This window comes from Molossus molossus, unplaced genomic scaffold, assembly GCF_014108415.1.
Source record: "Molossus molossus isolate mMolMol1 unplaced genomic scaffold, mMolMol1.p scaffold_m16_p_22, whole genome shotgun sequence".
In the NCBI taxonomy this organism is placed as follows: Eukaryota; Metazoa; Chordata; class Mammalia; order Chiroptera; family Molossidae; genus Molossus; species Molossus molossus.
Window position 1 is genome coordinate 22,887,688 of NW_023425358.1, and position 27,831 is coordinate 22,915,518.

Consider the following 27,831-nt stretch of genomic DNA (forward strand, 5'->3'; position numbering starts at 1 on the left):
CCAGCTTTCAATGTAAGTTCAGTTTTCAAAGTCTCTGCTGTGCTACTCAAGGCTATCTCACAGTTGAACTATTCACTGGCCTATCCAGGATCCAGGCAGTGGTTTACCTTGTATTTAAGTTCTCAGAGTTTTGGGGTCAGATCTATGCATGTGCATCTGGGGGTGAATCCAGGAATTCCTAAACAACTTTAAGAGGTCCCTTCTCTGAACTTCTCCCTCTCTGTGATCTCAACAGTACATTTCGATTCCCCAGGGCTCTTCTTTTTGGTCCTCCCACCAGAGAGCTGGGGCTTCATTTACCCTCCTCTGCTATACCCTTCCCATGACAACTCTCACATCTTGAGCCCCAAGGGGCAAGGAGAGGGAGGAAGACAGAAAGCAAAGGGGATTGCCCTGTCCTCTTGGGACCATGTCTCTGATGGTTAGACTGAAAGGTTCCCTTTCCTTAGATTTTTAGATTCCTTCAGGCCCTTGCTGATGCTGGTGCTGTCACTGCCATGACCAACACAGGATTATTTGTGGCCTGAAACGTGAGAACGAGAAGAGAGAATAAGAGAAATGAGGGGTATCCTCTGTTCTCTTTGAGCCAGAAGTCGAGCGCTCCTCCTGGAGTTCTCTGCACTGATGCCCACCTCTGCATTTGGGGCTGAACAGAGACGTGTCTCAGGAATTCTGGAGGGACAAAAAGTGTGCAGTCCACTACTGATTTGGTGACCCTTTGAATGCTCATCTTCTTCCCCAATCTGCCTGATATTATTTACTTTTCACATTCCTCAAATAATGGCTCCATTCAGTCCATCCAGGGTTTATAGTTCTCTTTACTGGGAAAGATAGAGTAGAATGTGCTTACTCCATTTTACCTGCAACCAGAACCTGGTTTAGCAGGATATTTTTGAAAATATTTAATAACATTTGTTGAGTGAAGCAAATGATTGAGACATCAAATAGTTGGTTTTGACCTTTCTCCTGAGCACCAGACCTGGATTTCTAATAATCTCCAGGCCTTCTGGAAGGAAGCATGTCTAAATAATTGAATCAACATCTGCATACTTGGCATTTCCAACTGTATGTCCCATCTTCACATTTAGCTTGTCCAAACCGAACCATTCCTCTTCAGTCTAAGACCAACTTCTGTTTTTAGTTTCTCCTTTTGCCACCAGTTGCCCATCTGCCATATTTTAACTGCTAGTTTTCTTTTACCCTCTCCCTTCAATGAGTTTCCCAGGCAAATAAGTTCTTTTTGGAGGGTAATATTTCTCCTCTTAGTTCCCACTTTTCCACTCTCAGCCTTGCCACCCTAAATCACACATCTATACTAATGGTATAGCTGGCCCAACCACAGGACAAGCCATAATCATTGTTGGTGACAACAGAGACAAAAAAAAAAAAAAAAAAAAATGGTGAGGAATCAGGAAGGTGGGGTTAGAGCCAGGCTAGTGTGTTTGAAGATAGGGGATGGGAGCTCAGGGCAGAGGAGGGAGCCACTATCCAGATCTCTGAGCCCATTGGCTTATGGAAAACTTGCCTCACCTGGCATATTGAGTGAGACCCAAGCACATTAATGTATTAACCCAACAATAACTCCTGAGAAAGGGGCTTCTAATAGGTGTGAGGGGCCAATCAGTTTCATTGAGCTTGACCCTGGGCCTTCAGGACTGCATCTGAGCAGGTGCTGATAGAAGCCACCTAACTCTTCCCACCCTTCCCTTTTTTTAAATCCTCACCCAAGATATTTTTCCATTTATCTTCAGATAGAGTGGGAGAGAGAGTGGGGGGTGGGAATAAACATCCATGTGAGAGAGACGCATCAATTGGTTGCCTCCCCACAACCCCAACCAGGGGTAGGGATCGGACTGCAACCAAGGTGCATGCCCTTGACCAGAATCAAACCCACAACTCTTTGGTTCATGGGTCAGTGCTCTAACTGCTGAGCCAAACCAGCCAGGGCCCATCCCTTCCTATTAAATTGGCATTCTCCACTCTGATCTAGTTGACTAACTCCCGAGTAGCAGCCCTGAGCCTGCCACCCACCTCTTCAGAGACCTAGACTAACAGTTCTCAACTGCCTTCCAAGCTTAAGGTTATCCCTTCACCATTATCTCATCTTCCTCTTCCACTCTTACCTTCTGATCCAGCTCAATTCTCTTGGCCCCAGATAGCCTCCACACTGTCTTATCTCCACACCTTTGCTCTTACCATTCTGTCTACCTGAAAGCATATCTACCACCCCCGCCAAATCTCTACCTGTCAAAGTTATAGCCTTCAAAACACCTCTAAGACCTTGGCCAGTGTTGCTAAGTGGTTAGAACATGGGCCTTTGCACTGAAGGGTTGAGGGTTTGATTCCTGGTCAAGGGCATGTACCTGGGTTGCAGGTTCAATCCACCTCACCCCCCTGCCCCAGTTGGGCACATGTAGGAGGCAACCAATTGATGTGTTTCTCTCACATCCATGTCTCTCTCTCCCCCCCCCCCCCTTCCTTCCTCCCTCCCTTCCATTCTCTCTAAAAGTCAATAGAAAAAATATCCTGGGGTAAGGATTAGCAAAACAAAACACCTCTCAGATGCAGCTAATTCCAGGAAAGCTCTTTTTTAAATGTGTTTTTAATTGATTTTTTAGAGAGAGAGATAGAAAAATCAATGTGAGAGAGAAACATCAATCAGCTCCCTCCCATGCACCCCTACTGGGGATCGAGCCCGTAACCTGGGCACATGCCCTGACCGGGAATCAAACTGTGACCTCTCAGTCCATAGGGCGACACGCCAGGCCAGGAAAGCTTTTGTGCCCTCCCTATTTTGGTTAGAGGCTGGTGCCCTCCCTGTGCTCCTTCTTTAACGCACCATGGTAAGTGCCTGGAAGGCAGGTATCATGTGACTGTCTTCTGCCTCTGCAGTTTTTCACATCAGTCCCACTCAATAATCACTGCTGAATGGAAGCGAATGGAATCAGGGCCTGTGGTGATCCGATTAGGTGATGCACCATCTCTAGAAAACCTCTCAGATAAATGTGGTTGGGGATTGTGACATGAGGACCATCGGTGGCAGGTTACTCTTGGGACCCCTGCTGTGTTCTATTGATGAGGTTTGTTTCATAAAAGGGAGATTCTCTTATCTGTGATATCACCTGTTTGTTCTTTCCTTCAGTATTAATACTTTGAAGGGTCAGGAAATAGGAAACAACCCCATTAAGCATGAGATTCAGAGGGCTCCGTCTGTGGCTGACTGCAAGATAATGGAGGCCAACACCGGTTTCAGCCCATTCTCCTCCCCTTTGCAAAGTTCTGAATGAAAAGCAGACTTCTCAGCTCCAAGCCGGCAGTTGCATTCAGATGATAAATGTGTCTCTGGACAGAGCAGCTTGTTGAATGATATTTACCAGGGTCTGTGTGAAGGGCCCTCACCTCCCAAGAGAGCATTTCAAGCCTTCAGCTGCTCAGCTGTTCAGTTGACGCCTGTGGATCGGTGAGCGAACTAAAACCTCATTCCCTGCTTTCCAGCAGGATGGAAGCAATGGCGATTTGTTCAGGTGCTCAGAAGTTTCTGTTTATCACCCTCACCCTGCCCGAGTCAAACCCCAGCAGAGAGAGAGATGAAATATGTGAGAAGCTTAGAGCCTTAAAGTGGGAGGGGTGGGGAAGTCAGTGCCAAGACCTGAGCTGCGTTCAGCCCTCGCTGTACCTCTTCATGCTCCTTGGTTGAGGAACTTCGCTTCTCCAAACAGTCTCCTCAGCAATAAGATGGACGTGGTAGGAGCTGGCTCACAGGGTTGTCATACAGGTAAAATTTAAATCTGTGTACAAACACTTTGCACATTATAGAATGCTCTCTGGCGTAAGTCGTTTATTCATTCAGTGATTTCTCCTGGGATTACTACCGCATGCCTGGCACTGTGCTGGGTTTGAGGAGCTGTGTCCAGATTGTGTGGATCAGGAAGAAAAGCAGGCTAATGACCTTTAACAGCCATCAGCATGGTTCTGGGGCAAAGGCTTGCCCCAAAATCATACCTTTGGGCTGTCTCTGAAGACTGCTCTATTCTTGACACTCCTCTAGGGCCTCAGCTCTTGGAACCTTCCCTGGTGACTGAGTCTTTGCAAGGAACATGGCTGAGTTGGGACTCTGGTGCCTCTTTACCAGGCATGTTAATATGGGTTCTCCAGAGAAACAGAACCAATAAGATACACACACACACACACACACACACACACACACACACGGATTTATTATAAGGCATTGGCTCACTGGTTTATGGAGGGTGAGAAGTCCCAAGGCCTGCAATTAGAAAGGTGGAGATCCAGGAGAGCTAATGATGTAAATTCCAGTTCAAGCCCAAGTCTAAAGGCAGGAGAAGATCAGTGTCCCAGCTCCTACCTAGACAGTTAGGCAGAGAGGAATTTCTCTCCCACTCTGCCTTTTTGTTCCACTGAGGCCCTCATGGATTGGATGAAGCCCATCCATATCAGGGAGGGCAGTTTGCGTCCATCAGCCTACCGATTCAAAGGTTAATCTCATCCAGAAACACCCTTACAGACACACCCAGAATAATATTTGACCAAATGTCTGACACCATGGGCCCAGTCAAATTGACCAAACAAACAAACAAACAAAAGTACCATCTTTCTAGGGTTGATGTTCATATAGAACAGTCAGGTTTATTAGGCAGCTTCACACACTGTCTCATTTCACTCCATCATGACCCAGTAAGGGCCTCATTATCCTTCTCTGTCGTGTAATCCTGATGTTATGGATTCACCGGTTTGGCTGTTTAAAGCAGGTCATGTTTAACTTAAACCTAAATCTTGATGCAAAAACCTCTTCCCTCTGGGCAACAGGAAGTCCATTCCTTTCCAGATCCCACTTCTCCAGCATGTGAGAGGCTGCCTGTCTTTGAACCTGTCTTCTGCTTCCAGTGCTCTGGAGCTCTGCCCTGGCTCTGCCTCTTCCACACTGCACACTTCCACACTGATCCTTAGACAGAAAAACTTTAAGAAACAAAGTTGTCATTTTGGCTGAGAGTTAGTGGACTCGATGTCGTCATCATTTCCATAACATCTGAGTGGAATCTTCGTGCTGAAGGAAGGTGGGGCTCCGCACAGAGACCTGCCTCTGCTGACCGGTCGGCTGTGATGTACAGTGAGGACTGCAGGTGGCACTGCTTGCTCAGAAACGTGCTCCTGTGGCGTCTGTCCTGGTCTCACAGGGCCCTAATGCACAGCTTTTACATTTAATAAGCCTTTGTCAGTTTAATAGTACTGATGAGTCAGGGCACTCCTGGGTATTTCTGTTTATTTAAAACGCATTGTGAGATGTTCTATTACATCCTGTCATAGGGGAAATATGAATTTATTAATTCAAATATTGTAACATCTCCATGCTGAGCTTGGAAAATGGGCTCCAGCCAGCAGTGTTTCTCAAGCCCACATTTCAAACAGTGGACACTGTGTCTGACATTGAAGCCACTGGTGTGCACGTCTGTCTCCTCGTCTAGAAAACGTCTTTTTGGGCTGTGTATCCCCCAGGCCTAGCATGGTGCCTGGCACATGGTAGGTGCTTAGGTACTATTTCTAGAATGAAATGGACTGGAACTCATGCTGGGAGCATTGCCACGTGGCCACACTCACCTGAGCTGTGCTCTGGGAAGAGGACCCTGCCAGTCCACCACAGACACAGCAAATGGTGCTGCTCCTTCACAAACAGTTGTTGAGCACCTGGTATGTGTTGGGCACGTGCTAGATGCAGGGGCTGCAGTGCTGGCTCCGGCGCAGCTCCTTCTGTGGAGAGTGCCCAGGCCAGTGGGGGCGACAGCCAGAAACAGTCCATAAGAGTACATCTCGGGAAGCATGGACAAAAGTGGGGGGATGCCAAGGAGGATGCCGATGCCTGGCCGCAGGGAGGCACTCCGTAGCAGGGAATTGTTGAGCGGGGGGAATGGCACAGGACCGCACAGTAGACGTCCACGCTCAGTGCTTCCTCTCTCTGATTGGCTTTCTCGGCCCTTTTCCCATAGGGCCTGTGCCAGCAGCGAGACAGAGAGTGAAGCCGGAGACATCATGGACCAGCAGTTTGAAGAGATGAACAACAAGCTCAACTCAGTGACTGACCCCACCGGCTTCCTTCGCATGGTTCGCCGCAATAACCTCTTCAACAGGTGAGTGTGGGCTCTGTCTCCCAGGCTAGCGCAGGGCAAGGTGCTCTGAATGCAGATAACATACTTTCGGCTGATGCTCCTTCCAGCTGTTTGGGCTTCTGGTCCATGTCATGCGTTTGCAGAAGTGAGCATGACACTGTCACAGCCCCATGCTCCTCGGGGCCTCCGTGTCACAGCAGCACCTCTGGGTCAAGTGAGAAAACAGTGCAGGCTTGATGTGGCAGTCGGTTTGGCTGTGATGGGAGGCGGTTGGCTGCTGCTTCACAGAGCCTTGGAGCTGACTTCCAGGTGGAAGCCAAACAGAGTAACATCACATACTTCTTTGCCAGCTTTGCCAGTAACTCATGGGCTGGGCACCTGTGTTGACCTTCCTGGCCTGAGGCTGAGGGAGGCCAGGGAGAGTGGGGATGGAGGGAGTGCCCGTGCAGACCCAGGCCACCTGTCTGCCCTGAGGCCCCATCTCCCTCTTACTTAATCCAGTAGGCCTCAGTGGATTTTAGATGAGTTGATGTTGAAATTGCCCTCCAGCATACCCCTGCATCTTTCTTTATTGGGGTGATAGCTGAGCTGCATCCAGAAAAACAGGGGAAGGCAGTTGGGGTTGAGAGATACCTGTCCCACTGGCATTTGGGTCACATTTGGGTAGAACTTTCCAGAAAGCCACCTGGGACTCTCTCAGGTCTCTGCCACATCCTGAGGGCCTAACTTTAAAGGGAAGCAGGTTGAGCTGGAACACAGGAGGGAAGTGATGGTGCTCTGGGTGAGGCAGCCTCGCCTGGCAGCCCTGCTGTGCGGGGCATTGTGCACCCTGTGTGTTCCTACTCCAGGCCCCGGTTTCCTCTCTTTATTGTGCTGTCAGGGTGACAAACGTGTGTTTACTTTCCCAGGGGTGAGCTGAATGGGATAGGAGCCAAGGGCCAGGGATGTAGGAACTGGCAACTTGGTTGAAAGGAGACAAAATTTTTAAGCTGGTTCACCCCCAGTTCCTCCTTCTTCCCTACCCCTTTAATAGGTGTCCCTTTTGATTTTTAGTTCTGTGTGGGGACGTGATCATGAGGAAGGAGGCATAGGGGTGGGCCTGGGCTCACATTCTCCAGGCCAGCTTCTTGGCCTGTGAGGCAGGTGATTCTTGACTCTGCCAGGTGATGGGGTCCATGGTTGTGAGCTAGAGTGGGAAGAGCTCAGGGCTCAGGGTCTGGCCTTGCTGCATGGCAGCGATGGGACGCTGGGCAGGCGACTTCACCACCTCAGCCTCAGATTCCTCATCGCTGAAATGGGGACAAGCTTCCTACTTTGCAGTGTTCCCTTAACATGGAAAGTAAAGGAGTTAATATACTGACCGGCTTCCTAATGCATAGATGGCACCGTACACACTTTCTGTGTCAAGCGGGAAGGACAGTGCTAAAGTTGAATTCTTACGTTAACATGGTGGATAGACTTGGGAAGGGATGACATTTGTATGTAGTTGTGCAGCAGTTGTTGACCACCTTGGGTTGTGGCCTCACCTGGCCTTCTTCCTGTCCCATTTCATGTCCTTTACATGAGCAAGTCCCAAGGGCAGGCCCTCAGGTGTTCATGGGCAACCTGACCACAGGCAAGCCTCTCCTCTGGGCCTCAGACACTACGGCAAGAAAGGGTCAAGCCAGGTGCACCTGGGATCCTAGCTGTTATCCCGGGATGGGAAGGGGTGTGAATTTTGCATCATGTAGTTACTCCTTGCAGAAAAACATTTGTCCTTCTGAGCAGTTCTGAGGTAGGTCCTATGAGTACAACACTCTGGATTAATTTATTGGTTCATTTAAGCAATGTCAGCTGTGCCTGCAGCCAGGCCAAGGACTGGGCCAGCCTGAAGCTGGGTGGCGAGCAGCCAGGCCACAGTATTGGAGCCTGCGCCTTGCTCTCTGACTGCTGTGCACCCAGTTCTCTCAGCTGAGCCTCACACGGCTTGGGGCCTCAGGCCTGCCCTCGGGTAAGAAAGGTTTGGAAGTGGTCTCTGCAGACCCTTCCAATCCTGATCTTGTAGAGGCTTCTGAGGGCAGAGCAGAAGAAAGGAAATAGCCTGTGTTCTTTCAGTTTCAACACAGTGAGCAGTAAGGCTCAGGAGGGGTTGCCATGCCACGTGTTCTGTGACATTTCCTGAGAAGCCCAGGAAGAGGGGTTGCTCTGGCCTTTATCTAATGGGAGCAGAGCTACTAGGGGAAACCACAGAGGCAGAATCATCCTTGTCAGTCAGAATGGTGCATATATTTGCAAACTTTGAGTCCTGCCTTGCATCTCGTGGCTGAGGGGCACATGCAGGCTGGGATGGTGGAGACCTACGCAGGAGCAGGTGCCAACGCTGGGTTTCAGGTTGTGCCTCCCAGCTACCGATCTGCCTGTGCCTTCCCACCTCGAGGCCCGCCATGTGTGCTCCCCTGCCCTGCTTGGGGTCCCAGGCCTCCCTCTCTGTCTGTCCCTTCCATGTCCAGGGATCTCTACTCTGAGGTACTGCTTTGCCACTGAACAGGATGGCTAAGTAGTGGCTTTTCTGCAGACTCCTAATATTGTCTGTAGCTGGCAAAGTGCTTGTGCCCTGAGCCCACAGAGGTGAAGTGGAAGCAGCCATGTGCAGAGGGCCTCGTGCATGCTGGAGCAGCCCCAGCTCCTCTCGCAGGGCTTTCCAGCTCAGTGACTCATGGGCTCCTTGGCCCTTTTGTTCCAGGTGGTTTGCTGGACTGGTTTGGCGATAATGCTGCTGCAGCTGATGAGAATCAAGTGAGCCTTGGCTTTAGAGATTTCTCTCTTGCCGCTGTAGGACTTGGTTTTTATTCTGCCTTTGCTTTTCAGTCTCTGCAACTGCTATTTTTCTTCTTGCCTGTGCACTTGGGCAGGAAACACATTTCCATGTCCAGCCCAGGGCAGGTTTCAATAGGGAGGAAAAATGAGGATTCTTCTCTTGTTTAGCATCCTGACCTGGGGCCCTAGGTGAGCCCCACAGGGCAGAGCAGTAGCCCTCAGAAAGGCCTCTGCCTCTTGTCCCTGAAGAAAGTAATGCTGAGGGCTGGAAGGCGTGTGTGTGTGTGTGTGTGTGTGTGTGTGTGTGTCTGTCTGTCTGAACCTGGGGCCAGTCAGCAAATTACAGTTGCTAGAGAAAAGAAGAATGGGACAGACTTTCAACTGCACCTGGATTTTAGGTCCCAGGGTGGTACCTTGGCATTGAAGGTGCGCCCATCCAGGATCAATTAGGACCAGTATCCCAGGGCAATATTCTGGTTTCTGTTGCCACCAGTGATACAACATGCTTCCTAGGTCTTCACTTTTCCACACTATGGCTGTACAGGTGACAGATGTGGAAAGGGGCTTTCCTGCTGCCCAGAGATGAGTAGCTAGAGCTGAAACAGAGGACAAAGAAGTACTGTCTCCCCACCCTAAAGAGAGGTGCCACAACCGGCCAGAGCCCTCCTTCCGATCTCTGTGACCTTCAGTTAACACCTCAACCACATACCCCAGGCTCTAAAAGAAGAATGAGTTGAGCCCTGGCCGGTTTGGCTCAGCGGTTAGAGCATTGGCCTGTGGTCCAGAGAGACCCGCGTTCGATTCCTGCTAAGGGCACGTATCTTGGTTGTAGTTTGTCCCCGGCCCTGCATGGGTCGTGCGGGTGGCAGCCACTTGATGTGTCCCTTTCACGTGGATGTTTCTCTCTCTCTCTCTCTTCTTCTCTCTCCCTCCCATTCTATCTGAGTGGAAAGATGTCCTTGGGTGAGGATAAAAAATAAAAAAAAAGGGAAGACTGGGTTCAGGAATCTGCAACTGGGATTCCTCGGCCTGGTTGGGGGTTCTCCAAGAGAATCACAAAGATGGGGGATGCTGAAAGAAGAGAGAGTCATCACCATCCCATAGGACCAGCCTCCCTTGGTTGGTGCAGAAGGGAAGAGACTAAAGAGAAGGGCCAGGCAAGAGTGGGCCCTCCATGGCGTGGTCTGCATGTCCACATGTAATGTGGTGCAGACACATGCCTTTCCCCATGGGTAGGTCACATGGGCTCAGTCACTTGTTGGTTCCCCACTCAGGAGGCTGCCTGCTGCAAAGAGGACCTCGGCAGTAAGAGTTATGGGATGTGTAGCCAGTAGCAGGCTAGGGGGACAGGGGAGCCAGAGCTGGCTGCCCTTGTTGGGGGTGGGGTGCACATGGGAAAGCCCCTGAGCCTCAGAAGCAAGGAGACACATGCTAACAGTGCTTGCCCTCCTCTCCCCCACCCCATCTGCCCTCAACTCCACAGTCAGGCCTTGACAGCAGGGAGGGAGGAGTGGTCCCAGAGCCCACCTGCCCGCCAAAATCCATGAGCAAAAGTCTGGCCTGCAGTGGAGACAGGAGGGGATGTGGTGTGCACTGCATAGGAGGCTGGGACTACTTCTGCCCAGGATTCCTAAAGGCCGGGAAGAGCAGTGGCTGGAGAGAAGTAAATCTGTTCTCTCAGGATCAACCTAGTTAGTAAGCTAGAAACCTTGCAGGCCTGTGTCCCTCTCATTCGTGCGTGCGCGCGTTCACGTTGGGCCTGCCTCCAGTGCCACTCTGAGCAGCTACAGCAAAGTCCACTGTGGGCTGGGACGCCCTGTACAGATGGTGTTCTGTGTATCCTGTATTCCTAGGTCTTGGCATTTTTCTGTGGTGAGGCAGAGTGGAGGAGAGAAACTTTGGGTCTGGGGCCAGACAGACCTGGATTTGAAACTTGGCTCTACCTTTTATTAGGTAGTGGGTAACCTTGAGCCTTTGATTTTTTTCATCTGGAAAATGGGGGTAAAGATGCTTGTGGGTAGAGTTGTTGTGAGGATGCAGTAAATGTGATGGTGAATAGAAAGACTCTGCTGTGTAGTAAGTAGTTTCTTTCTCTCCCTACTTGGGTCTGAGGTTTCTATGGCACCAAAGTGGGCAAATCAGCCACTTTTTGAATCACATCTTTACCCCAAAACCTGACTGAATAGCTTGATGCTTCCTCCCCTTACAACCTCTGTCTGTCCACCAGACACCAGAAAGCCTTTGAATAAATGCAGACTGATGATCTGATTGGATATCAGTTACAGCCACAGCCCTGGCCTTGAGTCTGGAGGTTCCATATTCAATTCTGGCTGGTGTCCTGCCAGCCCTGTCCTCTGCTCTCTGTTGGTGGCCCCAAGGCTCCGGGCCAAGGTTTTGTCTGCTGTCCTGCTAGCCCCAGCAAGAGGGTGGGGTGTTCTCTCCAAGCCCTGACCCAGGCCAGCCCTCATGGGGGCGATTCTGAGCAGGGGCCTACCCTGCCAACGGTGGCTACAGAGGTGGGTCCAGGCACTCTTCCTCAGGGACCCCTGCCTGTCCTCATGCACTGCTTCTGGGCTCCTGCCAGGTAGCAAGCCTGTCACGTGCCAGCACGTGTGCTTTCCCGTGTGCTTCTCTCCAGAGGCGAGTGTGAGCTAAGAGATGTGTGAGAAGTCCTTTAGAACCAGGCCCGTCGGCACTGACACGTTTGTTCAGAATGCAGCAGGATTCCCCACGGTTGCCTCCAAGCATCAAGCTTGCCTATATAACTTAAGGCAGATTTAATTTGTAAATAATGTTTTCTTTACCACTTGTTTATTCGTTCACTCTCTTGTTCCACAACTTAAGACAGTTTACCGAAACATACAAATGCCACCAGATCAAATAAAAAAATAAATGATTGAGAAAATCAAGCTAGAAGGAAAATAAAGGTAGAAGAGAGTGAGTGAAGTTTATATACAAAACATGTGTTGTTAGCACTGTTGGAAATGGGCACAGACTGGGCCCTGAGATTTCCCAGCAGCCAAAGCAGAGAAGGCAGCCCAGCCACTGTCTGCCAACCCCTGGCCATGACCTGCTACTCACAGTCTGCATTCGAGCAAAGTCCCCAGATGCTTCATGTGAAAAGTTAAGTTGGAGTTGAAGTGCTTCTCCTGCATTTCCCACAGCCATTCTACCCCCGTGATCTCACGCTGCAAATGTAATTTACCGTGAGGACCTGCCACGTCAACCCTGTAACGTTTCTGGTGTCCATCCCTCTGTCTGTTACCATTGCCACGTTCATTCCTTGAGACTCAGTCTTCTCCAGAAAGTCTCCATTTAATGTGACCCTAGGAGCATGCTCACAATTCACAGATACTCAGTGAGGTCACAGCCCTGGGGGTAGAGCTGGGCTTCCCCCACCCCCTAAACCCCGGGCTGAAACTCCATCACTGACACTGCTCTCCTTACCACCCACCTCTGCCTCCTTCCTCCAGACGGAGAACAGTTCTGACCACTCCGCCTCCCACCCGCAGTCCGTGGGGCTGTCAGTGGAGTGGAATTGAAGGAGCAGAGCTTGGCTTTGAGTCCTCCCATTCTGGCCCTGCTATCCTTCCCACCTCCTGTTCCATTCTCCCTTTATCCTTTGTCCTAATCCTTGGGGACCCTAGACCTGCACTTTTGTACCTCAAGACCTTGGCTTGGGCACAGGGACATGGCCCAAGAGGGCTTTCCCCTGAGGTGCCCTCTCAAACAGCCCCTTTCACGACTCCATCTTGGATCGTCCTGATTGGAAATAGTGTTCTCCTCTGAAATTCTCTGGCACTTTATCTCTTGGGTAAGGAGCCGCTGCCTTTTGCCTTGTGTTTTAGTTATGTGTATTCATGTCCCCTCACCTCCCAGGCTGCATTTGCCCAAGGCCTGGTCGCATCTGATTTCTCTCTATCCCCCACGGTACCGTGTGTTAAGTAGGTGCAGACACTTGCTTGTTTATGGAAGGAGGGAGGGAAGGAAGGAAAGAAGGAAGAAAGGTTGGTCAGAATTGAGACAGACATTGAAAACAACAGCGATGATGATGACGACAAAGGTGATGAAAGTAGCAATGGTGACCGTCTATGGATCACGTACCAAGAACCCAGCACTGAACTCAGAGCTTTATGTGCATGATCTCAGTCAAGCCCTACAACAGCCGTGAAGGTACTACTGCAACCCTTCTAAAGATAAGGACACTGAGGTTCGGAGAATTAAATTAGTTGCCTAGAGTCACAAAGCTAGTAATGACACAGCCAGCATTTGGATCTAGGCCTGTCAGTCTCCAAAGACAGGGCTCTAGCCCCAGACACCCATCTAACACCTCTGCCAAATGATCACTTGGCCTTTGCTTGAACTCCTCCAGTGACAGGGAGCACGCTGCCTCCTGAGGTGGTGCATTCTGTCTTTGGACAACACGGACTGATATAGCTCTGGAGGTTTTTATGAGCCAGTGAATGAAACTCCGCAGATTTGCTTGTGGGCGGCAGGCTTGGGCCCACAAACTGCCTGTGGCTGCAGGGCCCTAGGGGAAGGGGTTTTGCTGTATTGCTGGGCAGGCATCTGCTGTGCAGACCACCATATGTGGGTCTTCTCTCCATCCCTGAGCACATGATAAGCCACCCCCCACTGACTGCTCAGCTCTGGCCATTTGTCCTGACCCCTGAATCGGGTCAGCAAGTAAAGTCTGTGCAAGACTGGCCTGGGCATCAGGTTTTTCCAAGGTGACCATTTTTAGGCTTGGCTGTGAGCCTCATGCACATTACAGCAAAGAGCACTGACCACAGGCAAGTTCCCTGAGTGGGCAGGGATGTGGCTTCCGCGGGAGGGTGGGCCTGGGTAGGCCTAGGCCCAGGCCTTCCTGGCGGGGATGTTGCCACAGCCCTTGACCTAGGCCATGAACCTGCCCACAAACACAGCCTGCCTGGGAGAGCCCGAAAGCCAGGGGAGAGAAGCCACATGCAGCCCAGACTCGTCCCTGGTCTTGAGAGGGGCCTGCCTGGTCCTGCCTGGCCTCTTTGGGATGGGAGCAGACCCAGTGAGCAGGCACTTGGTAATTATGGCGGTGAGTAGGCAGAAAGTACTGACAGCTTATTGAATAAGGGCTAAAAATGCAGCATTTGACAGCCTTCATCTCCCAGAGGAGACAACTCTTTGTGTGAGGATGTTCATAGGGAGAGTCACTGAATGGTATCAGAGTCCTTTTCTTAAATTGAATTGAGGCAGCTCTGGCCACTGGAATGTAATGGATTTGCCAATTAATTCTCCCACTGGTGCCTTAAAACCTAGGTACTTGTTCAAATGCAAGGCCGGCCCTTATCCGCAGAAGACGCAGCTCAAAGTTCAGAGCTCCAGAGCTGTGGGAGCATCTTGGTCAGGGCTGAGGAACCAATGAATTTACAGGAGCAGATCCCAGCGGAGCAGGAAGTCTGCGGACTGTCTGCAGGGGCACTCCCAGGAGCAGTCCTGCTGTGAGGCAGGAAGCCCCCACAGAGGCCCCAGAGGAGCAGAGGCAGGACCCCCCCAGACCCAGGACAAGCGGCCGGCTCACCCTGTGGCTGTGAGCACAGATAGGAAGCCACCCAGACTAGCCATTGGAAAGTGAAAATGTGTGATAAAGACATCCTGAGAAGGTGAGCCATGCACCTGCGCAGAGGAGGAAATAGGTGGCCAGTCAAGGCAGCTCACACCACTGGGAAGCAGCCTCCTTCCTCCTCCCCACCCCCTGCACAACCCTGGAAACCGGTGCTCTGCAGTGTCTGTCATCCTGGGGGACAGGGAGCACTCCATATGTGTACAAGGCCAGAGGTCACAGCAGCTCTAGGTTTCGGGCTCCCCAGGGAACAGATGCCCCCAACCTGTAGGCTTCCTATTGCCTGACTACAGTGAGGAGCAAGGCCCTGCCCCTGACATCATGGCCTTGGGTGAGGTGCTTAACCCCGAATCCTGTTTACTCATCTGTAACAGTGGTGGGGCTGGGGTTGTGGTGAGGATCCCAGTGATGCACACATGTCAGCCTGGATCCGGCCCACACTAGAAGATGCCCCATATCAGTTAGTTCCCTTTTGTCCCCTCCCTTAACGGTAGTCCAAAAGATGTCATTGCCAGATGTGCCCTGAGGTGAGTGTTCCTGTTTCGGCTTATTCTTCGGCCCTGTGTTCAGACAGGACCTGCATGCCTGGTGGGGAATTGAGGGCAGGAGGGCAGGACGTGGGAAAGAGTTGGGAAAGGAGAAGACACTGCATGGCCTCAGCTGTCCGGCCTGCGCTCAGGCTTTAAGATCATGTACATGCACACTTGCAGCAGCTCTCAGGCTGGTCCTCTTGAGATCATAAGCTGCAGGACAGGGCCCAGTCTCCCTTTCGACTGTGTCTCTCTGCAGTCATCATGGGCCCGCTCTTGGAGGCACGCGCTGCTGAGGGAGTGCCTGCCGTCACTTCTCGATCCATGAGGAGCAGAACCCTGGCAAAGCTAGTCCCTGCGTTGGTCAGGTTGCCCCTTTGCAGTTTCATGAAATGGCACCTTTCCTCGCTGCTCCCCTGCCCTCTGCTAGGGTCTCTTACCCTCCTCAGATCAGGGGTGATGCTAGTTCATAGTCTGCCAGTCTGCTCCTCGCAGGGCTGCCTGCTTCCGGGTTGAAGTGCAACTGACTTGTACCCAGAACAGTGTAGTCCTGACTAAGTGCCCACTGCGTCCCCTCCACGGGCCTTGTCCACGCCTGGCAGGCACACAACTCCCCAACATGGCCACATGTGGGCTGCATCAGTGTGTGGGAGCGCAAGTGAAGCCAGCACACAGGGTCTTCTGCAGGCCCAGCCCAGTGATACATCTTCCTCCCTGGGAAATAGATCTCTTCATCCCTGAAAGGAGATTCATGAGCCCTGAGAGCTGCCCAGGCCGCCTGGTGTTTGTCATCATTCCAGAGACGTCAGCTACACCCGGATGCTCTGCCCTCCTCAGTAGCACTTCACATATCATCTCGGAGCTCTGCATCCTGTACGTGCAGGGACCGGGCCTTCTCCTTCACCTGCCAGCCTCCCTCTCCCGGACACGTGCTGGCTCCCTTTCCTCTTCCCATCACCTCACCGATGACCATGCAGTGGAGAAAACGAGTATTTCGCCAGAAGTAGATGATAAACATCGTCTGAGGAATGCGTTAATAAAGACAACGTGGTGTGAGAAAATGCCAAGAGGTAGGCTGTCAATTAGCCAGACGGGGACCCTGGCAGTAAATGGAGAGTCCTGGAGTAAAGTGAGTCAGTGCCACCTGCTGGAGTTATGTGGTGGTGCAGCTGTGAATCCAGAGCCTGGTCCTCCTCCAAGGACTGCTGAACAAGGCAGAGGCACCTGCTTTCAGCTCCACCCTTACAGACCCAGCAGCCAGAGGGCAGGCTTTGGAAGCTAGTGCAAGCCTACAGGTTGCTCATTGTCATAAAGGTTGAGAAGGCTCAATGAAAACCCCTCCCCTGCCAGGTGGGAGGCCTTGTACACATCTCTTGCCCTCTCTGAACCTCGGCTCCTTAGCAGTAAAGCAGGAGCAACCCTGCTTCCTAAGGCCCTGAGAGGATGACATGACGTGGCAGTGCTGGCTGGTGCCTAAATGGGGAGTGAACCCTTCCTGCATCTCACACTCCTGCCATTGGGAGGTGTTTCCACCATCTAAGCATCCATCCTGAGAAGTGGAAAGCACTGTTCTCTCGTCTTCGAGTCAGAGAGCTGAGGCGGAGAGAAGCCAGGCTGAAAGGCCCCGCGGAAACCAAAGCGGTGCCCTGACTGAGAGGGCCCATCACTGAGGACCCCGACGCGACCCCACGGCCATTCTGCCACAGGACCATGGATGCACCAGGCTGTTGGCATGGTGCCAGCGAGGAGCCAGCTGTGCTCGTAAGGCCAGCAGCTGTCAGGTCATCCCACACACCTGTTCTCCCGTCACCACTGCCAGCCAGAGGCTTAGAGCTCAGAGGACCCACTGCCATGCAGCTGTGACTCTGAGATCTGACGAGGGGGGTGTGCATCTCTCTGGGCAGATCACAGCACTTGAACGATGTGCTCACACGTGACGCTCACGCAGGGTGAGCACAGGGAAGGCTGCAGAGCTTCAGGCCGTGGGGCTGCGGCAGTGCCCTGGCAGTCAGCAGAGAGGTTGAAAGGGCCACCATGGCCCAGCCAGTGTGGCTCAGTGGATTGAGCGTCGTCCCATGCACTGAGAGGTCCTGATTCGATTCCCGGTCAGGGCACATGCCCAGGTTTTGGGCTTGATGCCCAATAGGGCCCGTGCAGGTGCAGCCGATCAATGTTTCTCACTCACATTGATGTTTCTATCTCTCCCTTCCTCTCTCTCTCTCAAAAGAAATCAATAAAAATATATTTAAAAAATAAATTAAAAAGCCACCATGTTTATGATGGCTTCCTAAGTTGAGTGAATTTTTAATTTTTAAAACTAGAAGAGACCTACAAAGACTTTAGAGTAACCCTTTTTATAAGCAAGGAAATGAGGGGAGTAGGAAAGTGACAGTCCTGACAGTCACACAGCCGGTGAGCCCTCTGTGTTTTCTGTAAGCATTCCCAGGATCAGGGCTAGGCAGCTGACTGTGGGGCTGTTTTGAATTCTTGACTGTCTTTACGCAGATCTCCAGGTCACTGTCAGTGCAGAAGCAACACATGAAGGGGGCTGTGGCACCTAATGCTGGTGGAGGTGAGGACACGGCCAGCGTGGAGCAAGTCCTGCCTCCTGGTCCTGGCCGGAGACCATCCCCACACCTGCCCCTCAGGAGGGCTCTGGGTCCAGGACCCTCCGTCGCTCCTGGCCTTGGTTTTCTGCCCTCCAGTTCTCTGTCCTGAGTCTGTTGTGCTGGGACAGCTCTCCAGTGGGCACAGATGCTGCTGCCGACAAGGCAGAGAAAGGCACAGGCACTGCTGCTGTGAAGAGACCGGGGAGCTGGCTCCTGAGGCTGGGAGCCGCTCGAAACATGCCTCCAGCTTAGGGAGAAAAGAGTCTTGATGAAAACAGTTTTTGACCTCAAATTATTGTTTCAGGCTGGTTGGGTTTTTGGTTTGTTTGTTTGTTGTTGTTTTTAACCACCAGCTGAATATTTTCTGGGCTTTGTTTGTATTGAAAAGGACATCTCTAGGGATAGGTGCCTGAAGAGGAGCAGAGAGCAGAGGGGCAAACTCAGGGCTTTCACCTGACCAGTGCAAGAAGCCATGTGACCAGGTCCAGGTGTACCCCCCAGCCTGGGCCAGCCGAGGTCAGTGCCCAGAAGCTCTTCCTCAGAGATGGTTCATCTCTGACCTGCCAGGACTCAAGAGGGACCAGGGTCGTAGGCTGAGAGCCAGTGCTCATGCAGTGTCTGGGAGCAGAAGTCAGCAAGGATAGATGGGGCACAGGGGGGCTTGACAGCCTGGGAGAGGACAGAACAAAGTCAGGCGCTGCAGGCAGGGTGGCTCTGCTGAGGCTTGAACATGACCCCTTGCCCTCCGTGGGCAGGTTTGCATGCCCTGGGGTGCTCTGCCCACCTCCAAGGCTGAGCTCTTGAAGAGTCTGCACTGCCTAGAAACATGCAGCTGCCCAGAGGGGTTGTCTTAGGAAGCCTCCGCAGGGTAAGCAGGTGCCATGATCTCCTCATGTCCATCAGCTTAGTCAAAGACATCTGACCGGCTTCTCAGCAGAAGCTGGCCAGGGGTAAGGATGGGTGTCATGTGGCCTCATGATGAAGGCTCTGCACAGCCCCTGTAAGACCTGCAGGGAAGTTCTCAGGGAAGGGTGCATATTGAAGACAGTCTTGCTCTGATCATCCCTAGGAAGGAATCGGCCTGGGGGAAGAACTTTGGTTCAGCCTAATGTGAAAGGAGGTGGGCTGGCCTCCCCAGGCCTCGTTTCCTCCACAGCATAACCCAGAGCCCACAGCCCACCTGTCCCAACTACCCTTCCAGCCTGCAGCTCTGACCTTCTGTCCACTTGCCCCCACGCTGGAGCCCCAGGCACTCCAGGCTCCACCTCCGGTGTCTGTGCCTTTCCCCATGTTCTATGGGTTTGGAATGGGCGATGGCCTTTTCTTCCTTGTCTACAGACAGGATAACTCTAGGTCATCCCCTGTGCCCACATCAGATGGTCTCTCCAGGAAGTCCTCCTTCAGCTCTGCCTGACCAGCAGCTGGTCAGGGTGTGTGCTTGGGCATCCCTTTCCTCCTGGGCTGGTGCAGGGACCATGACCTGGCCCATCTGTGGATCTACATGCCTGGCACATCGTGGGTGGCACTGCATGTGGAATGGATCAGTGTTGTTGGGCCCTTTGCGATGCCTGTGGCACTTCATGGGGTTAACTGAGAAGACCCCACTGCCATCACGCTTGCACTCGAGTCCCCAGCCCTTCTCTGCCTCCGGCCTGTGTCTTACTCATTCCCCCATCAGCTAAGACTCCCACTGCCTTTCAGGTCCTGGAGGCTTTGCAGTTGTGCTCTCCAATCCCAACTCTCCTTGCCTGTGGGCTGCATTTCCCCTTTGAGCAGATGCAGCAAGGGAGGCCCAGAGGGTGGATGACTTGCCCCAGGCTGGGATGTGCACCCAGCGGGGTCTGTCCACTGCATACCTCTCCACCTCCCTCTGGACACTCGCCTCTTGAATTGCCCTTCCCTGGCTCTTCCTTGCTGTGCTGCTTCTAGAAACCATGTTCAGCAGCTCACACTGCCAGCAGAGTGCCTCCCAGGCGTCCAGGGTGTGCTCAGCCTGAGGTCCTGTGCCCTTAGGACCCCCGCCACCAGGGAGGGGCCAGGTGGCCAGACATGCGGTTCTAATGTCGTATCGTAAGTGCTGTGCTCTGGGTCAGCTGGAAGGAGCGCCCTGTGTCTTCCCTGCACAGCTCGCACTCCTTGTACCAGGGAGAGCTTGGAGCTGGGCGGGCGTGGAGGGGTGGGGCAGAGGTGCTCTAGGGCCGTGGTCTTTCTCCAGCTTTTTAGTTCAGAGCCTTGGGGTTTGTGGAGCAACCCCATCAGTCCCCGTGAGGACATGTGGCCACGGCACTGTCCAGGGACATGGCACTTTTCCCGGATGGCTGTGGCTGGGCTAACCAGACTCAGATCCACGAGTGGGGTTACAAGCCCACAATCCAGGCAGACACACGTCTAGGACATAAAATGAGAGGTACACGGGAAGGCGCCGAGCGGTCCTGCTGCTGCCCCGTGATGCTGCCCCGGCGGCAGTGAGGGCTTTCTAGACTATGCTCCATCTGCCGAGAATGCGATCACACACAGACACCACGTGTCACTCCAGAACGTGCCCTCTGGAGAGCAGTCTGCTACTCTGTCCTTCAGGGAAGCATTGCTCTTTGCAGTGTGTTCTGTGGAATTAAGCCTCTGAGTGTCACTCCAGGGTTATCTGAGCTTCACTGGCTCTGGTGGCAGACAGGCCATGGCCTCAGTCGCTTGTAATTACGTGTTTCCTGAGTGAGGGAGATGGGGGAGTGGATGTGAGGGACTCTCAGGCCCCTCGGGTCCTTGGCTCTTTCTTCCCTGGCAGGGCGCAGAGTCAGAAGGGTCTGAGGGGCTCACAGCCTGGCTTTTCATAATCCTAGAATTTAGGTCAAGGGAGACATAGCTGAGAACACCAAGCAGGGTCAGGGAAGAAGAAGATTGACGCCAAACATGGAAAACACAAACGAAGCTTTCAAATCACTTCATCTGATGACCGTGGGTCCCAGCCTGGCCCAGGGGGAAGCTGCCTTCTGTTGTCTTCTTAGGTGGCAGCAAGGAGGTGCCACCGCCAGCAGCCCAGGGTCCTTACCAAAGCTCGGCAGTGTGTGCCTGGTCTCTGTCCTTAAGGGTCCTGGAGTGCTCATCAGAAACCCCAAACTGTGCTCAGTGTCTCAGTCAAGGTTAAGAGACTACTGACTGTCCACTAGCCGTGCAGAGAGCCTCACCAGAGACTTGTCCCGAGGCCACACCAGCCAGGCTGTGGCGCAGGTCCAGAGAGTCGTATGGGGGCAGCCTGGTCCTTGCATTGGAAATGGGTTTGTTTCCCCTTCTGCTGCTGCTTTTGCTCACCTGTGGGTTTGTCCTCTGCACGTCCCCAGGCCTGTGGCAGTGCCTGGCAGGTAGCTGGTACTCAGGAAGCATTTTCTAAATGAACGAACAAGTGTTCTCATCCTGTGTTGAGAGTGTGAAATGGGGTCCTTGCGATTGAAAATACCATCTATATTAATAGAATGTTCCTTACGAACACCGGAACATAAACTAAAAAGCAAAACAAAGCCCTGCAGCCATGCTTGAGCTGACCTGCTCTGCAGGTGCTGCCCAGTTGGCTGCTCCCAATATCTCCACATGGTGGGGGCTGGGCTCGCCTGGCTGCCCAGTGACTGACCTGAGGCCGAGGTTGGGGCCAACATGCTGCTTGTCTTGTCCGGGCCTCCTACCCGCAGATTAATTGGCTTGGGGCTCTGTCCTCCCTGTCAGTTTGGTGGCTGCTGCTGATTCTAATGGTCCTCACGTTTGCCCGCACACAATCACGCCACACAAGGATGTAATTATATCCTTTGAACAGCACTTTGGGACATTCGATTATGCAGAAAAATTCCACAGCAATGTAAGCTGTTGTGTGCAGCTGGTTTACCCTGTGGTTTCTGTCAGTGCTTACTGTTCTGTGAAAACTACCTGAAAGGGAGGAGAAGGGGGTGAAGCCAGGAGGGAGCTGGGCTTGGCGCTGCTGTGCAGCCTCCAGCTGCCTTTTCCAGGAACTGGAGCACTGAGGGTGAGTGGTGAGTCCCTGCCTGCCCCGCCTGTGCCCTGCTTATTAATCCCTGGACCTTCTCTCCCCAGGAGCTGCCAGAGCATGACAAGCTTGGTCAGCAGCGCCATGTCACCCACCAAGGATGGGACCTCCTCTCTTCCCAGGAGGCAGAGCTCGTTGGCCAGGCCCCCACTCCGTGTTCTGTACGACCTGCTCATAGCGCCCATGGAAGGGGTAAGTGCCCCGAGGCTGCGAGGCTTCTTGGCGTCAGAATGCATCATTCCATGCTCAGTGCCCTCGTGGTTTTCCAGAACACCAGTCTTCTCTGTCCAGCTTCTCAGTCAGCATTTGAAAGTTGGCTGCTCATTTTAGACAAAGCCCTGGGCTTCCAAATCAGCAGATCCAGGTTCACGCGCTAGCTCTGCTCCTTGCTAGCCTGGTAGATTTGGCCTCAGTTATCACAGGTACAAAATGAGTGATGCTCCCTTCCCAGCTTCCTCGGACCTTGGGAGGCTCAGGAAGGCACAGGGCCTACCCCAGCAGTTGTCAGTAGGAATCACCCAAGCAAATGCATGAGGGACTTGTCCGTGGTTCTGCCGCACCCTGCTGGGGGTGCTTCCCCAAGGCCCCACCTCTCATTTGAGGGTCTTGCCTGAGCAACTTCAAGCCAGGTCTGAGCTTTCTGGTGAGAACAGATCCCTCAGCTTCTGCCATCATCAGGGGTCACTAACTCCATCAGACTCCAATGTCTAAGATATCCTTGCACTTGCGATTTCTCAACATGGTTGAGAGCGGCCGCTGCCAGATTTCTGTGGCCCTGGTCGTTGCACATTGTTTTTCAATCCAGACAGGGCTCTCTAACTGGTGAGGTGCTGAGGGCTCAAGATGCCATGTGAATCTGAGTGGTGAGCCATCAGATGTCTCTGTGTACAGCTGTGTTAGTCAGCCCTGACTGCGGTAACACACCGCACACTGGACGGCTTGAGCAGCAGACATGGATCTCTCATGGTTCTGGAGACCAAGTCCCAGATCAGCATGCCAGCGCGGTCAGCTTCTGGTGAGAGCTCTCTTCCTGGCTTGCAGACAGCGCCTTTTCACTGTGTCCTCCTATGGCAGAGAGAGGGCGTGCTCTGGTCTCTCCCTCTTCTTGTAAGCACGCTAACGTCATGGGGTTCCTGCCCTCGTGACCTCATCTACACCGAATTAACATCCGAAGGGCCTACCTCCAAATATTATCACACTGAGGAGTTAGGGCTTCAACATATGGATTTGGGGGGACACAAACATTCAGTCCATACCAGACCCCTGGGAAAGCACAGAGCGCCTGCAACAAGTAGAGGCTGTACCCCTCATGCAGGGAGTAAGCCGTCTTTGTCTCTGCTGCCTGCGTGTCCCTCCTGGTGCCCGTCTGCAGCCAGATAGATTTGTCTCGCAGATGTTGGAGTGACCGCTCAGCAGCTCTGTCTTCCGCTTCAGCCCTCTGACAGGCGAAGTGCATCTCAGGAGACGACACCTTGACAGCTATGCCTTCTCTCGAGGAAACGCCTGCACATTTCCCTGCCTGGCCATTCAGGGGTGTGTCTCAAGTTGCCTGGTATTATTTAGGAGGCTGAATGGCCTGCCAGAACTGTCCGGACTTCCGTCCTTGGGGAGACGAGAGAGGGGAAAGCACAGAGCGTCAGGAGCCTGCAGGCTGGACTCGAGTCTGGCACTGCCTATTGCTGGCTGGGTAACCTTGGCCAAGCTGCTTCCCCTCCTTGAGTACCTCTGTCCTCATTAGAAAATGGAGATGCTGCTGCTGAATGTGTCGGGTTAGAGCAGGGACGGGTGAGGTGAATGGGAAAAGCATGCAGGGCAGCGGCAGTAGTGAGCATGCATCTGGCTGCTGTGCCCACATCTGCGTCTGCAAGCCGGGCCTTCCCGTACCCGCACCCCAGTCACATCAGCACGGCAGCCCCGCTCTGGCCGCCTTCCCTGTGACGCGTAGGCTGTCCTTTCCTTCTTAGGGTTGTTATCCCCTCAGTGTCCTTTTACTGGGAGGACCAAGAGGCAGAGAGCATGCAGAACGTCCCAGACACCATCATAACATCCTGATTTATGTGCTGTACCTCAGGGAAGAAATGCACACCCATACCCTTAGACTGATTTTTCAATTTGTCTTTACTGCCATCAACCGTCATGCACACCATTTCAGTGACTTACTACCAGCCCTGACCTCTGCATTTCACACTGATCCTCCAACTCCTCGGAAGGCTATTTGGACCCTCCATTATTTCACTCACTAGAGCAGTGAGTCCCTTTGCAGTCTCCCTTTTACTTCTAGGTCCCACATAATTTGCTCCACGAAAGCTGAATTGGTGGGAGGGGGGGGGTGGAGCAGAGGGCAGAGCTGGAGACTGGATCCGACTGTCAGCCGACGTCGTGGGCGACTCCAGTGTGTACTCAGAGGCTCAGGTTATCTGGAGCTGGTGAGCTCTTTCCTTTCTCTGGCCCAGTTCAAGTGTCCTCTCTTCTTTGAAGCCTTCCTTGTCCTCCTCTCCCTATGCCCTGCAGCCTTCATCCCCTGCTGTCCCTGCTGTCGGGCCCCAAAGTACCTGATGTTTGTGGCACCTGATACTTAATTAGACTTTGGACTTAGCTCTTGGCATGCCTCTTATTCTCTTCCTTGCTGCTCACCTCACTCCCTCAAGGCAAGGATGGTACCTCACCTCTCTGTCCCCAGCAGCTGGCACATGGCCTGGTACATGTTGGCACTCAGTAAAGTTTATAGAATGCTACATGGTCCAAAGTTGCATTTGCTTTTGCGGTCTAGTCTGGCATAGAAAACAGAAGACCCATGGCAGAAATCAGTTAATGGATTTTCTGTGACCCCTCTTGTGTAGTACCTGGGTGCTTTCTGAGAGGTTATGAAGCAGAAGGAAGGGGCTGGCCCTGCTCTTGAGCAGCTCTGAATCAGGTGAGCCCCTCAACCCTGCCAACCAACATGGTGCATACTCCAGGGTAGGATCACAAGTCCGGCCAACGTGCCTACAAGGGACCCATAGCTGAGCATTGTTTCCGTGACTAGTGCTGCCCTATGCCACCGAGCCTGGACTTCCCTGCTTTTGTGAAAGGTCGGCCTCTGGGCCACTCTTGTCCTCACAGTGGGAGGCCGAAATCCTTGAGGTGGAGAGCAGTGCGCAGGCGAGAGACGGCCCTCCTTCACCCACTGTCGCGTTTCACTGGGGGAGCTGCTGCAGTGCCGTGACTCATCTGTGAGTTTATAAGATCTGTGCTGTTTTTAGACAGTTTCTCTCCCCTGTGACTTAAATAAAACTGTGCCAGTGAGATTAGTGGTAGCTCATGTCTAGACATAATGCACTCCTGCAGAGATGCTAGGAAAGGGAGGGTTCATGGACTCAAGCCTTAAGCAAGTTAGAACAGTGATGGAAATCATCGTTATAAAGTTAACTAAAGAAGGAGAACATGAGTGACAGTGTCCTAAAGGCAACAGTGGCACCCTGTGCGTCCAGGAGCTACATTGTGTGAGCAGATGTGACGGAGGATTGCAGAATAATGAAGTGAGGCATTTAGTTCAAAAGCACATCCTTAGTTTCTGATATTTACAACTGTTCTCTTTTGTGACTGACGTATTTGAACACAGTGAAGGCGTGTATCCGCTTCAAATGACAGAGTGAAACATTTCAGAAGCCATTGAAATAAGTGATCAGAGCAAGAGTTTTTCCCTGGCTACTAAAGTGAGCTGTTGTGTTTCACTAAAAATACTTTGCTGAAAAGTTGAACCCTAATCAGGAATCTCTTCCATCCCCACTTTCACCCAGTCATTCTAGTGTTTATTGACACGGTTCCATGTCTGATGCTCACAGGCTGTTCAGGTGGGGCGGGTGGGCCAGAGTCAGAGGCCAATGGGCCTAAGGGAGCCTGGGAGGTCTACTAGCTCCTCCTCAGGCTTCCTGTGGTGGGCAGCACACCTGCTGTGGAGGCCACTAGAGGGCGACACGACACCGTCAGCCACCCCGTGCTGGCAGCTGGCAGAGTCAAATCCTTCTCCACATTTTCATTGACAATACAAGTCAAAATCAAAAGTCTAAGATTATGAATCACTGACACTTCAAGACTAAAACGATTAGCCTCTTCACATGGGGCTTGTAATTATTCGAACAACTGCCTTTGTTTAACCGCATTCCTGCTGCTAAGGGACTAGGTCAGGCAGTCTGAAAAGGGAAACAGAATACGACTTCACCCTAGGCCTGCACCAGTTTTGATTTAATTTGGCCTAAGGGAAGTGCTGCCGTGGCTCTCCCTGGAAGCACACTGCCCTTTGCTGTCAGGACAGGGTGAGCGCGTCCAGTTCTCTTTGAGGAGGGCCTGGTTACAGCGGACGGCACATGAGCTGTCACCAGTCATTTAGTCAAATCCTCTCTGATACCCAAAGTAGAGAACGTCACCAAAGAAAAGTTGCGAGTGTTTAGTGCCTGTTTATGTCCACGGCATTTGTTTTCAATAAAATTAGAGTTAAGGATAACCCATGCCTCTGAGCCTAGACCTCCCTGCTTTTGTGAAAGGTCGGACCCTGGACCACTGTTGTCCTCGCAGTGGGAACACTCAAACCACATGCTGACAACAGTGTTGCAGGCGTTGCATCCAATGCGACCAGGCCCCACAGGGCAACTCTAGGGAAAGCGGCCCATTCACTTCAGTCACAGATCAGCAACTCAGCGCTGTTCACAGACTGCGCTTCATCCGGAGCCAAGGCCACTGTAGTCAAGGGACCGGGTGTGGAATAGGGAGTCCTTAGGGTTTGGTCAGATCTCTCCTCAAAGGCCAGATTTGGGGACTTTCAGGGTCCTTAGAGTTAGTTAGGACTTCTAGTCTTTGTCATCCTTATGGTTACTTCCATTTATTTCGATTCCCTGTTTCCTATATGTACAGTCTTAAAAAAACAAAAACAAGGTTATAGGTCAGATCGCCAGAGTGCATTCCTTTGATCAGAAAGAAAAGTGCTGCTCATCCACATCTGCTCTTGATGAGTGAGGCTTCCTGTTGAAGTGTTTACCTGTTGCTGGACCCCAGAAACATGCTTAAAACTTGCTGTTTGTGCTGGTTAAGTCGGTAAACTGCCTTCCTAAACACTGAGCTCTGGGAATTCACCCAGACCTCTCACTTAAGAATGGGAGGCAGGGGTCTGGCTCTGCCAAGGGCTCAGCCCTGGGGAGAGCTTGACTTTGGCTGGGTCGTGATTGTAATTACTGCTCTGGGGGAAAGGACTTTTGCAAAATCAAGTAGCGTAATAACCAGCTTACCCTCGAATAGATGCCCCAGGAGATGAGACTGACTATTCAGGTGCCTGTTTTCTAAATAGATTGGAGGGTTCAAAGACAGTCGAGGAATGTTTGTCCATAGAAAAAAACAGACTTAGACTTCACATTGTGGAGTGGACGATGAGGCCCTCGAGACTGGCATGTTTGGGGCTGGCAGCCCCACTGCCAGGCTATCTAATTGATTTCTGATTGAGACATCGGTAGTAATATTCAAATGAGGACAGACATCACCCAAGGACAGTAGGCATTTCCATAACTGATTAGCCGAAGGAAAAATGGAGGCAATTACTTGCAAGCTATCTGTACCACTGAGACCAATGGTGAGCGCTCCCAGACTAATCAGCAAGTTCCCATGAGGCAAATGGTGTTCTCACCCAGGTCAGTGCTATTGAGTGAGAGTCATCTGGATTCTGGCTCTATTCAAGCTGATGTTCAACAGCAGCCATCTCAGCCTTACCTGGCAGGTTCTGGGTAAACTGAGGCATTCCTGCCATTGGGGTTGCATGGGCTTATTTTGATGAGGTCAGTCAAGTAGGGAGGGCCCATATTGCACAAAGCCTCCTGCAGCATGAGCAGCCCCTGTGGCTGATTTGGCTGAGGTTGGTCCCTGGATGGAGGCAGGCCTTTCTGACTCTTGCTGTCCATTGCTCATGAGTCTCCAGCACCCAGATTCCTCACCCTCTCCTTCTTAGGTTCTTCAGGCAAGCCAGTGGTTTGTTGTTTGGTTGGCAAAGAATACAGTTGAGTGGGGTGAATTTTTACCTTTGCATTTCTGGTTGGAATACAATATAATCTTGGCATATTTTAGTCATGGTTTTAGGGTTACTTACAACAGGTAGTCTCCCCCTTATCAGTGCTTTTGCTTA

The 27,831-nt window shown here is 52.2% G+C and overlaps 1 protein-coding gene across 1 annotated transcript in view; it reads left to right on the forward strand.

Annotated features, from left to right (window-relative positions):
• Positions 1–27,831, forward strand: part of LOC118640380 (tetratricopeptide repeat protein 28) — a 167,086-nt gene that overhangs the window by 115,930 nt on the left and 23,325 nt on the right. The window contains exons 9-10 of the mRNA XM_036277286.1: positions 6,003–6,143; positions 21,734–21,878. Of these exons, the coding sequence (XP_036133179.1) occupies positions 6,003–6,143; positions 21,734–21,878 (286 nt within the window). The remainder of the gene's footprint in view (positions 1–6,002; positions 6,144–21,733; positions 21,879–27,831) is intronic.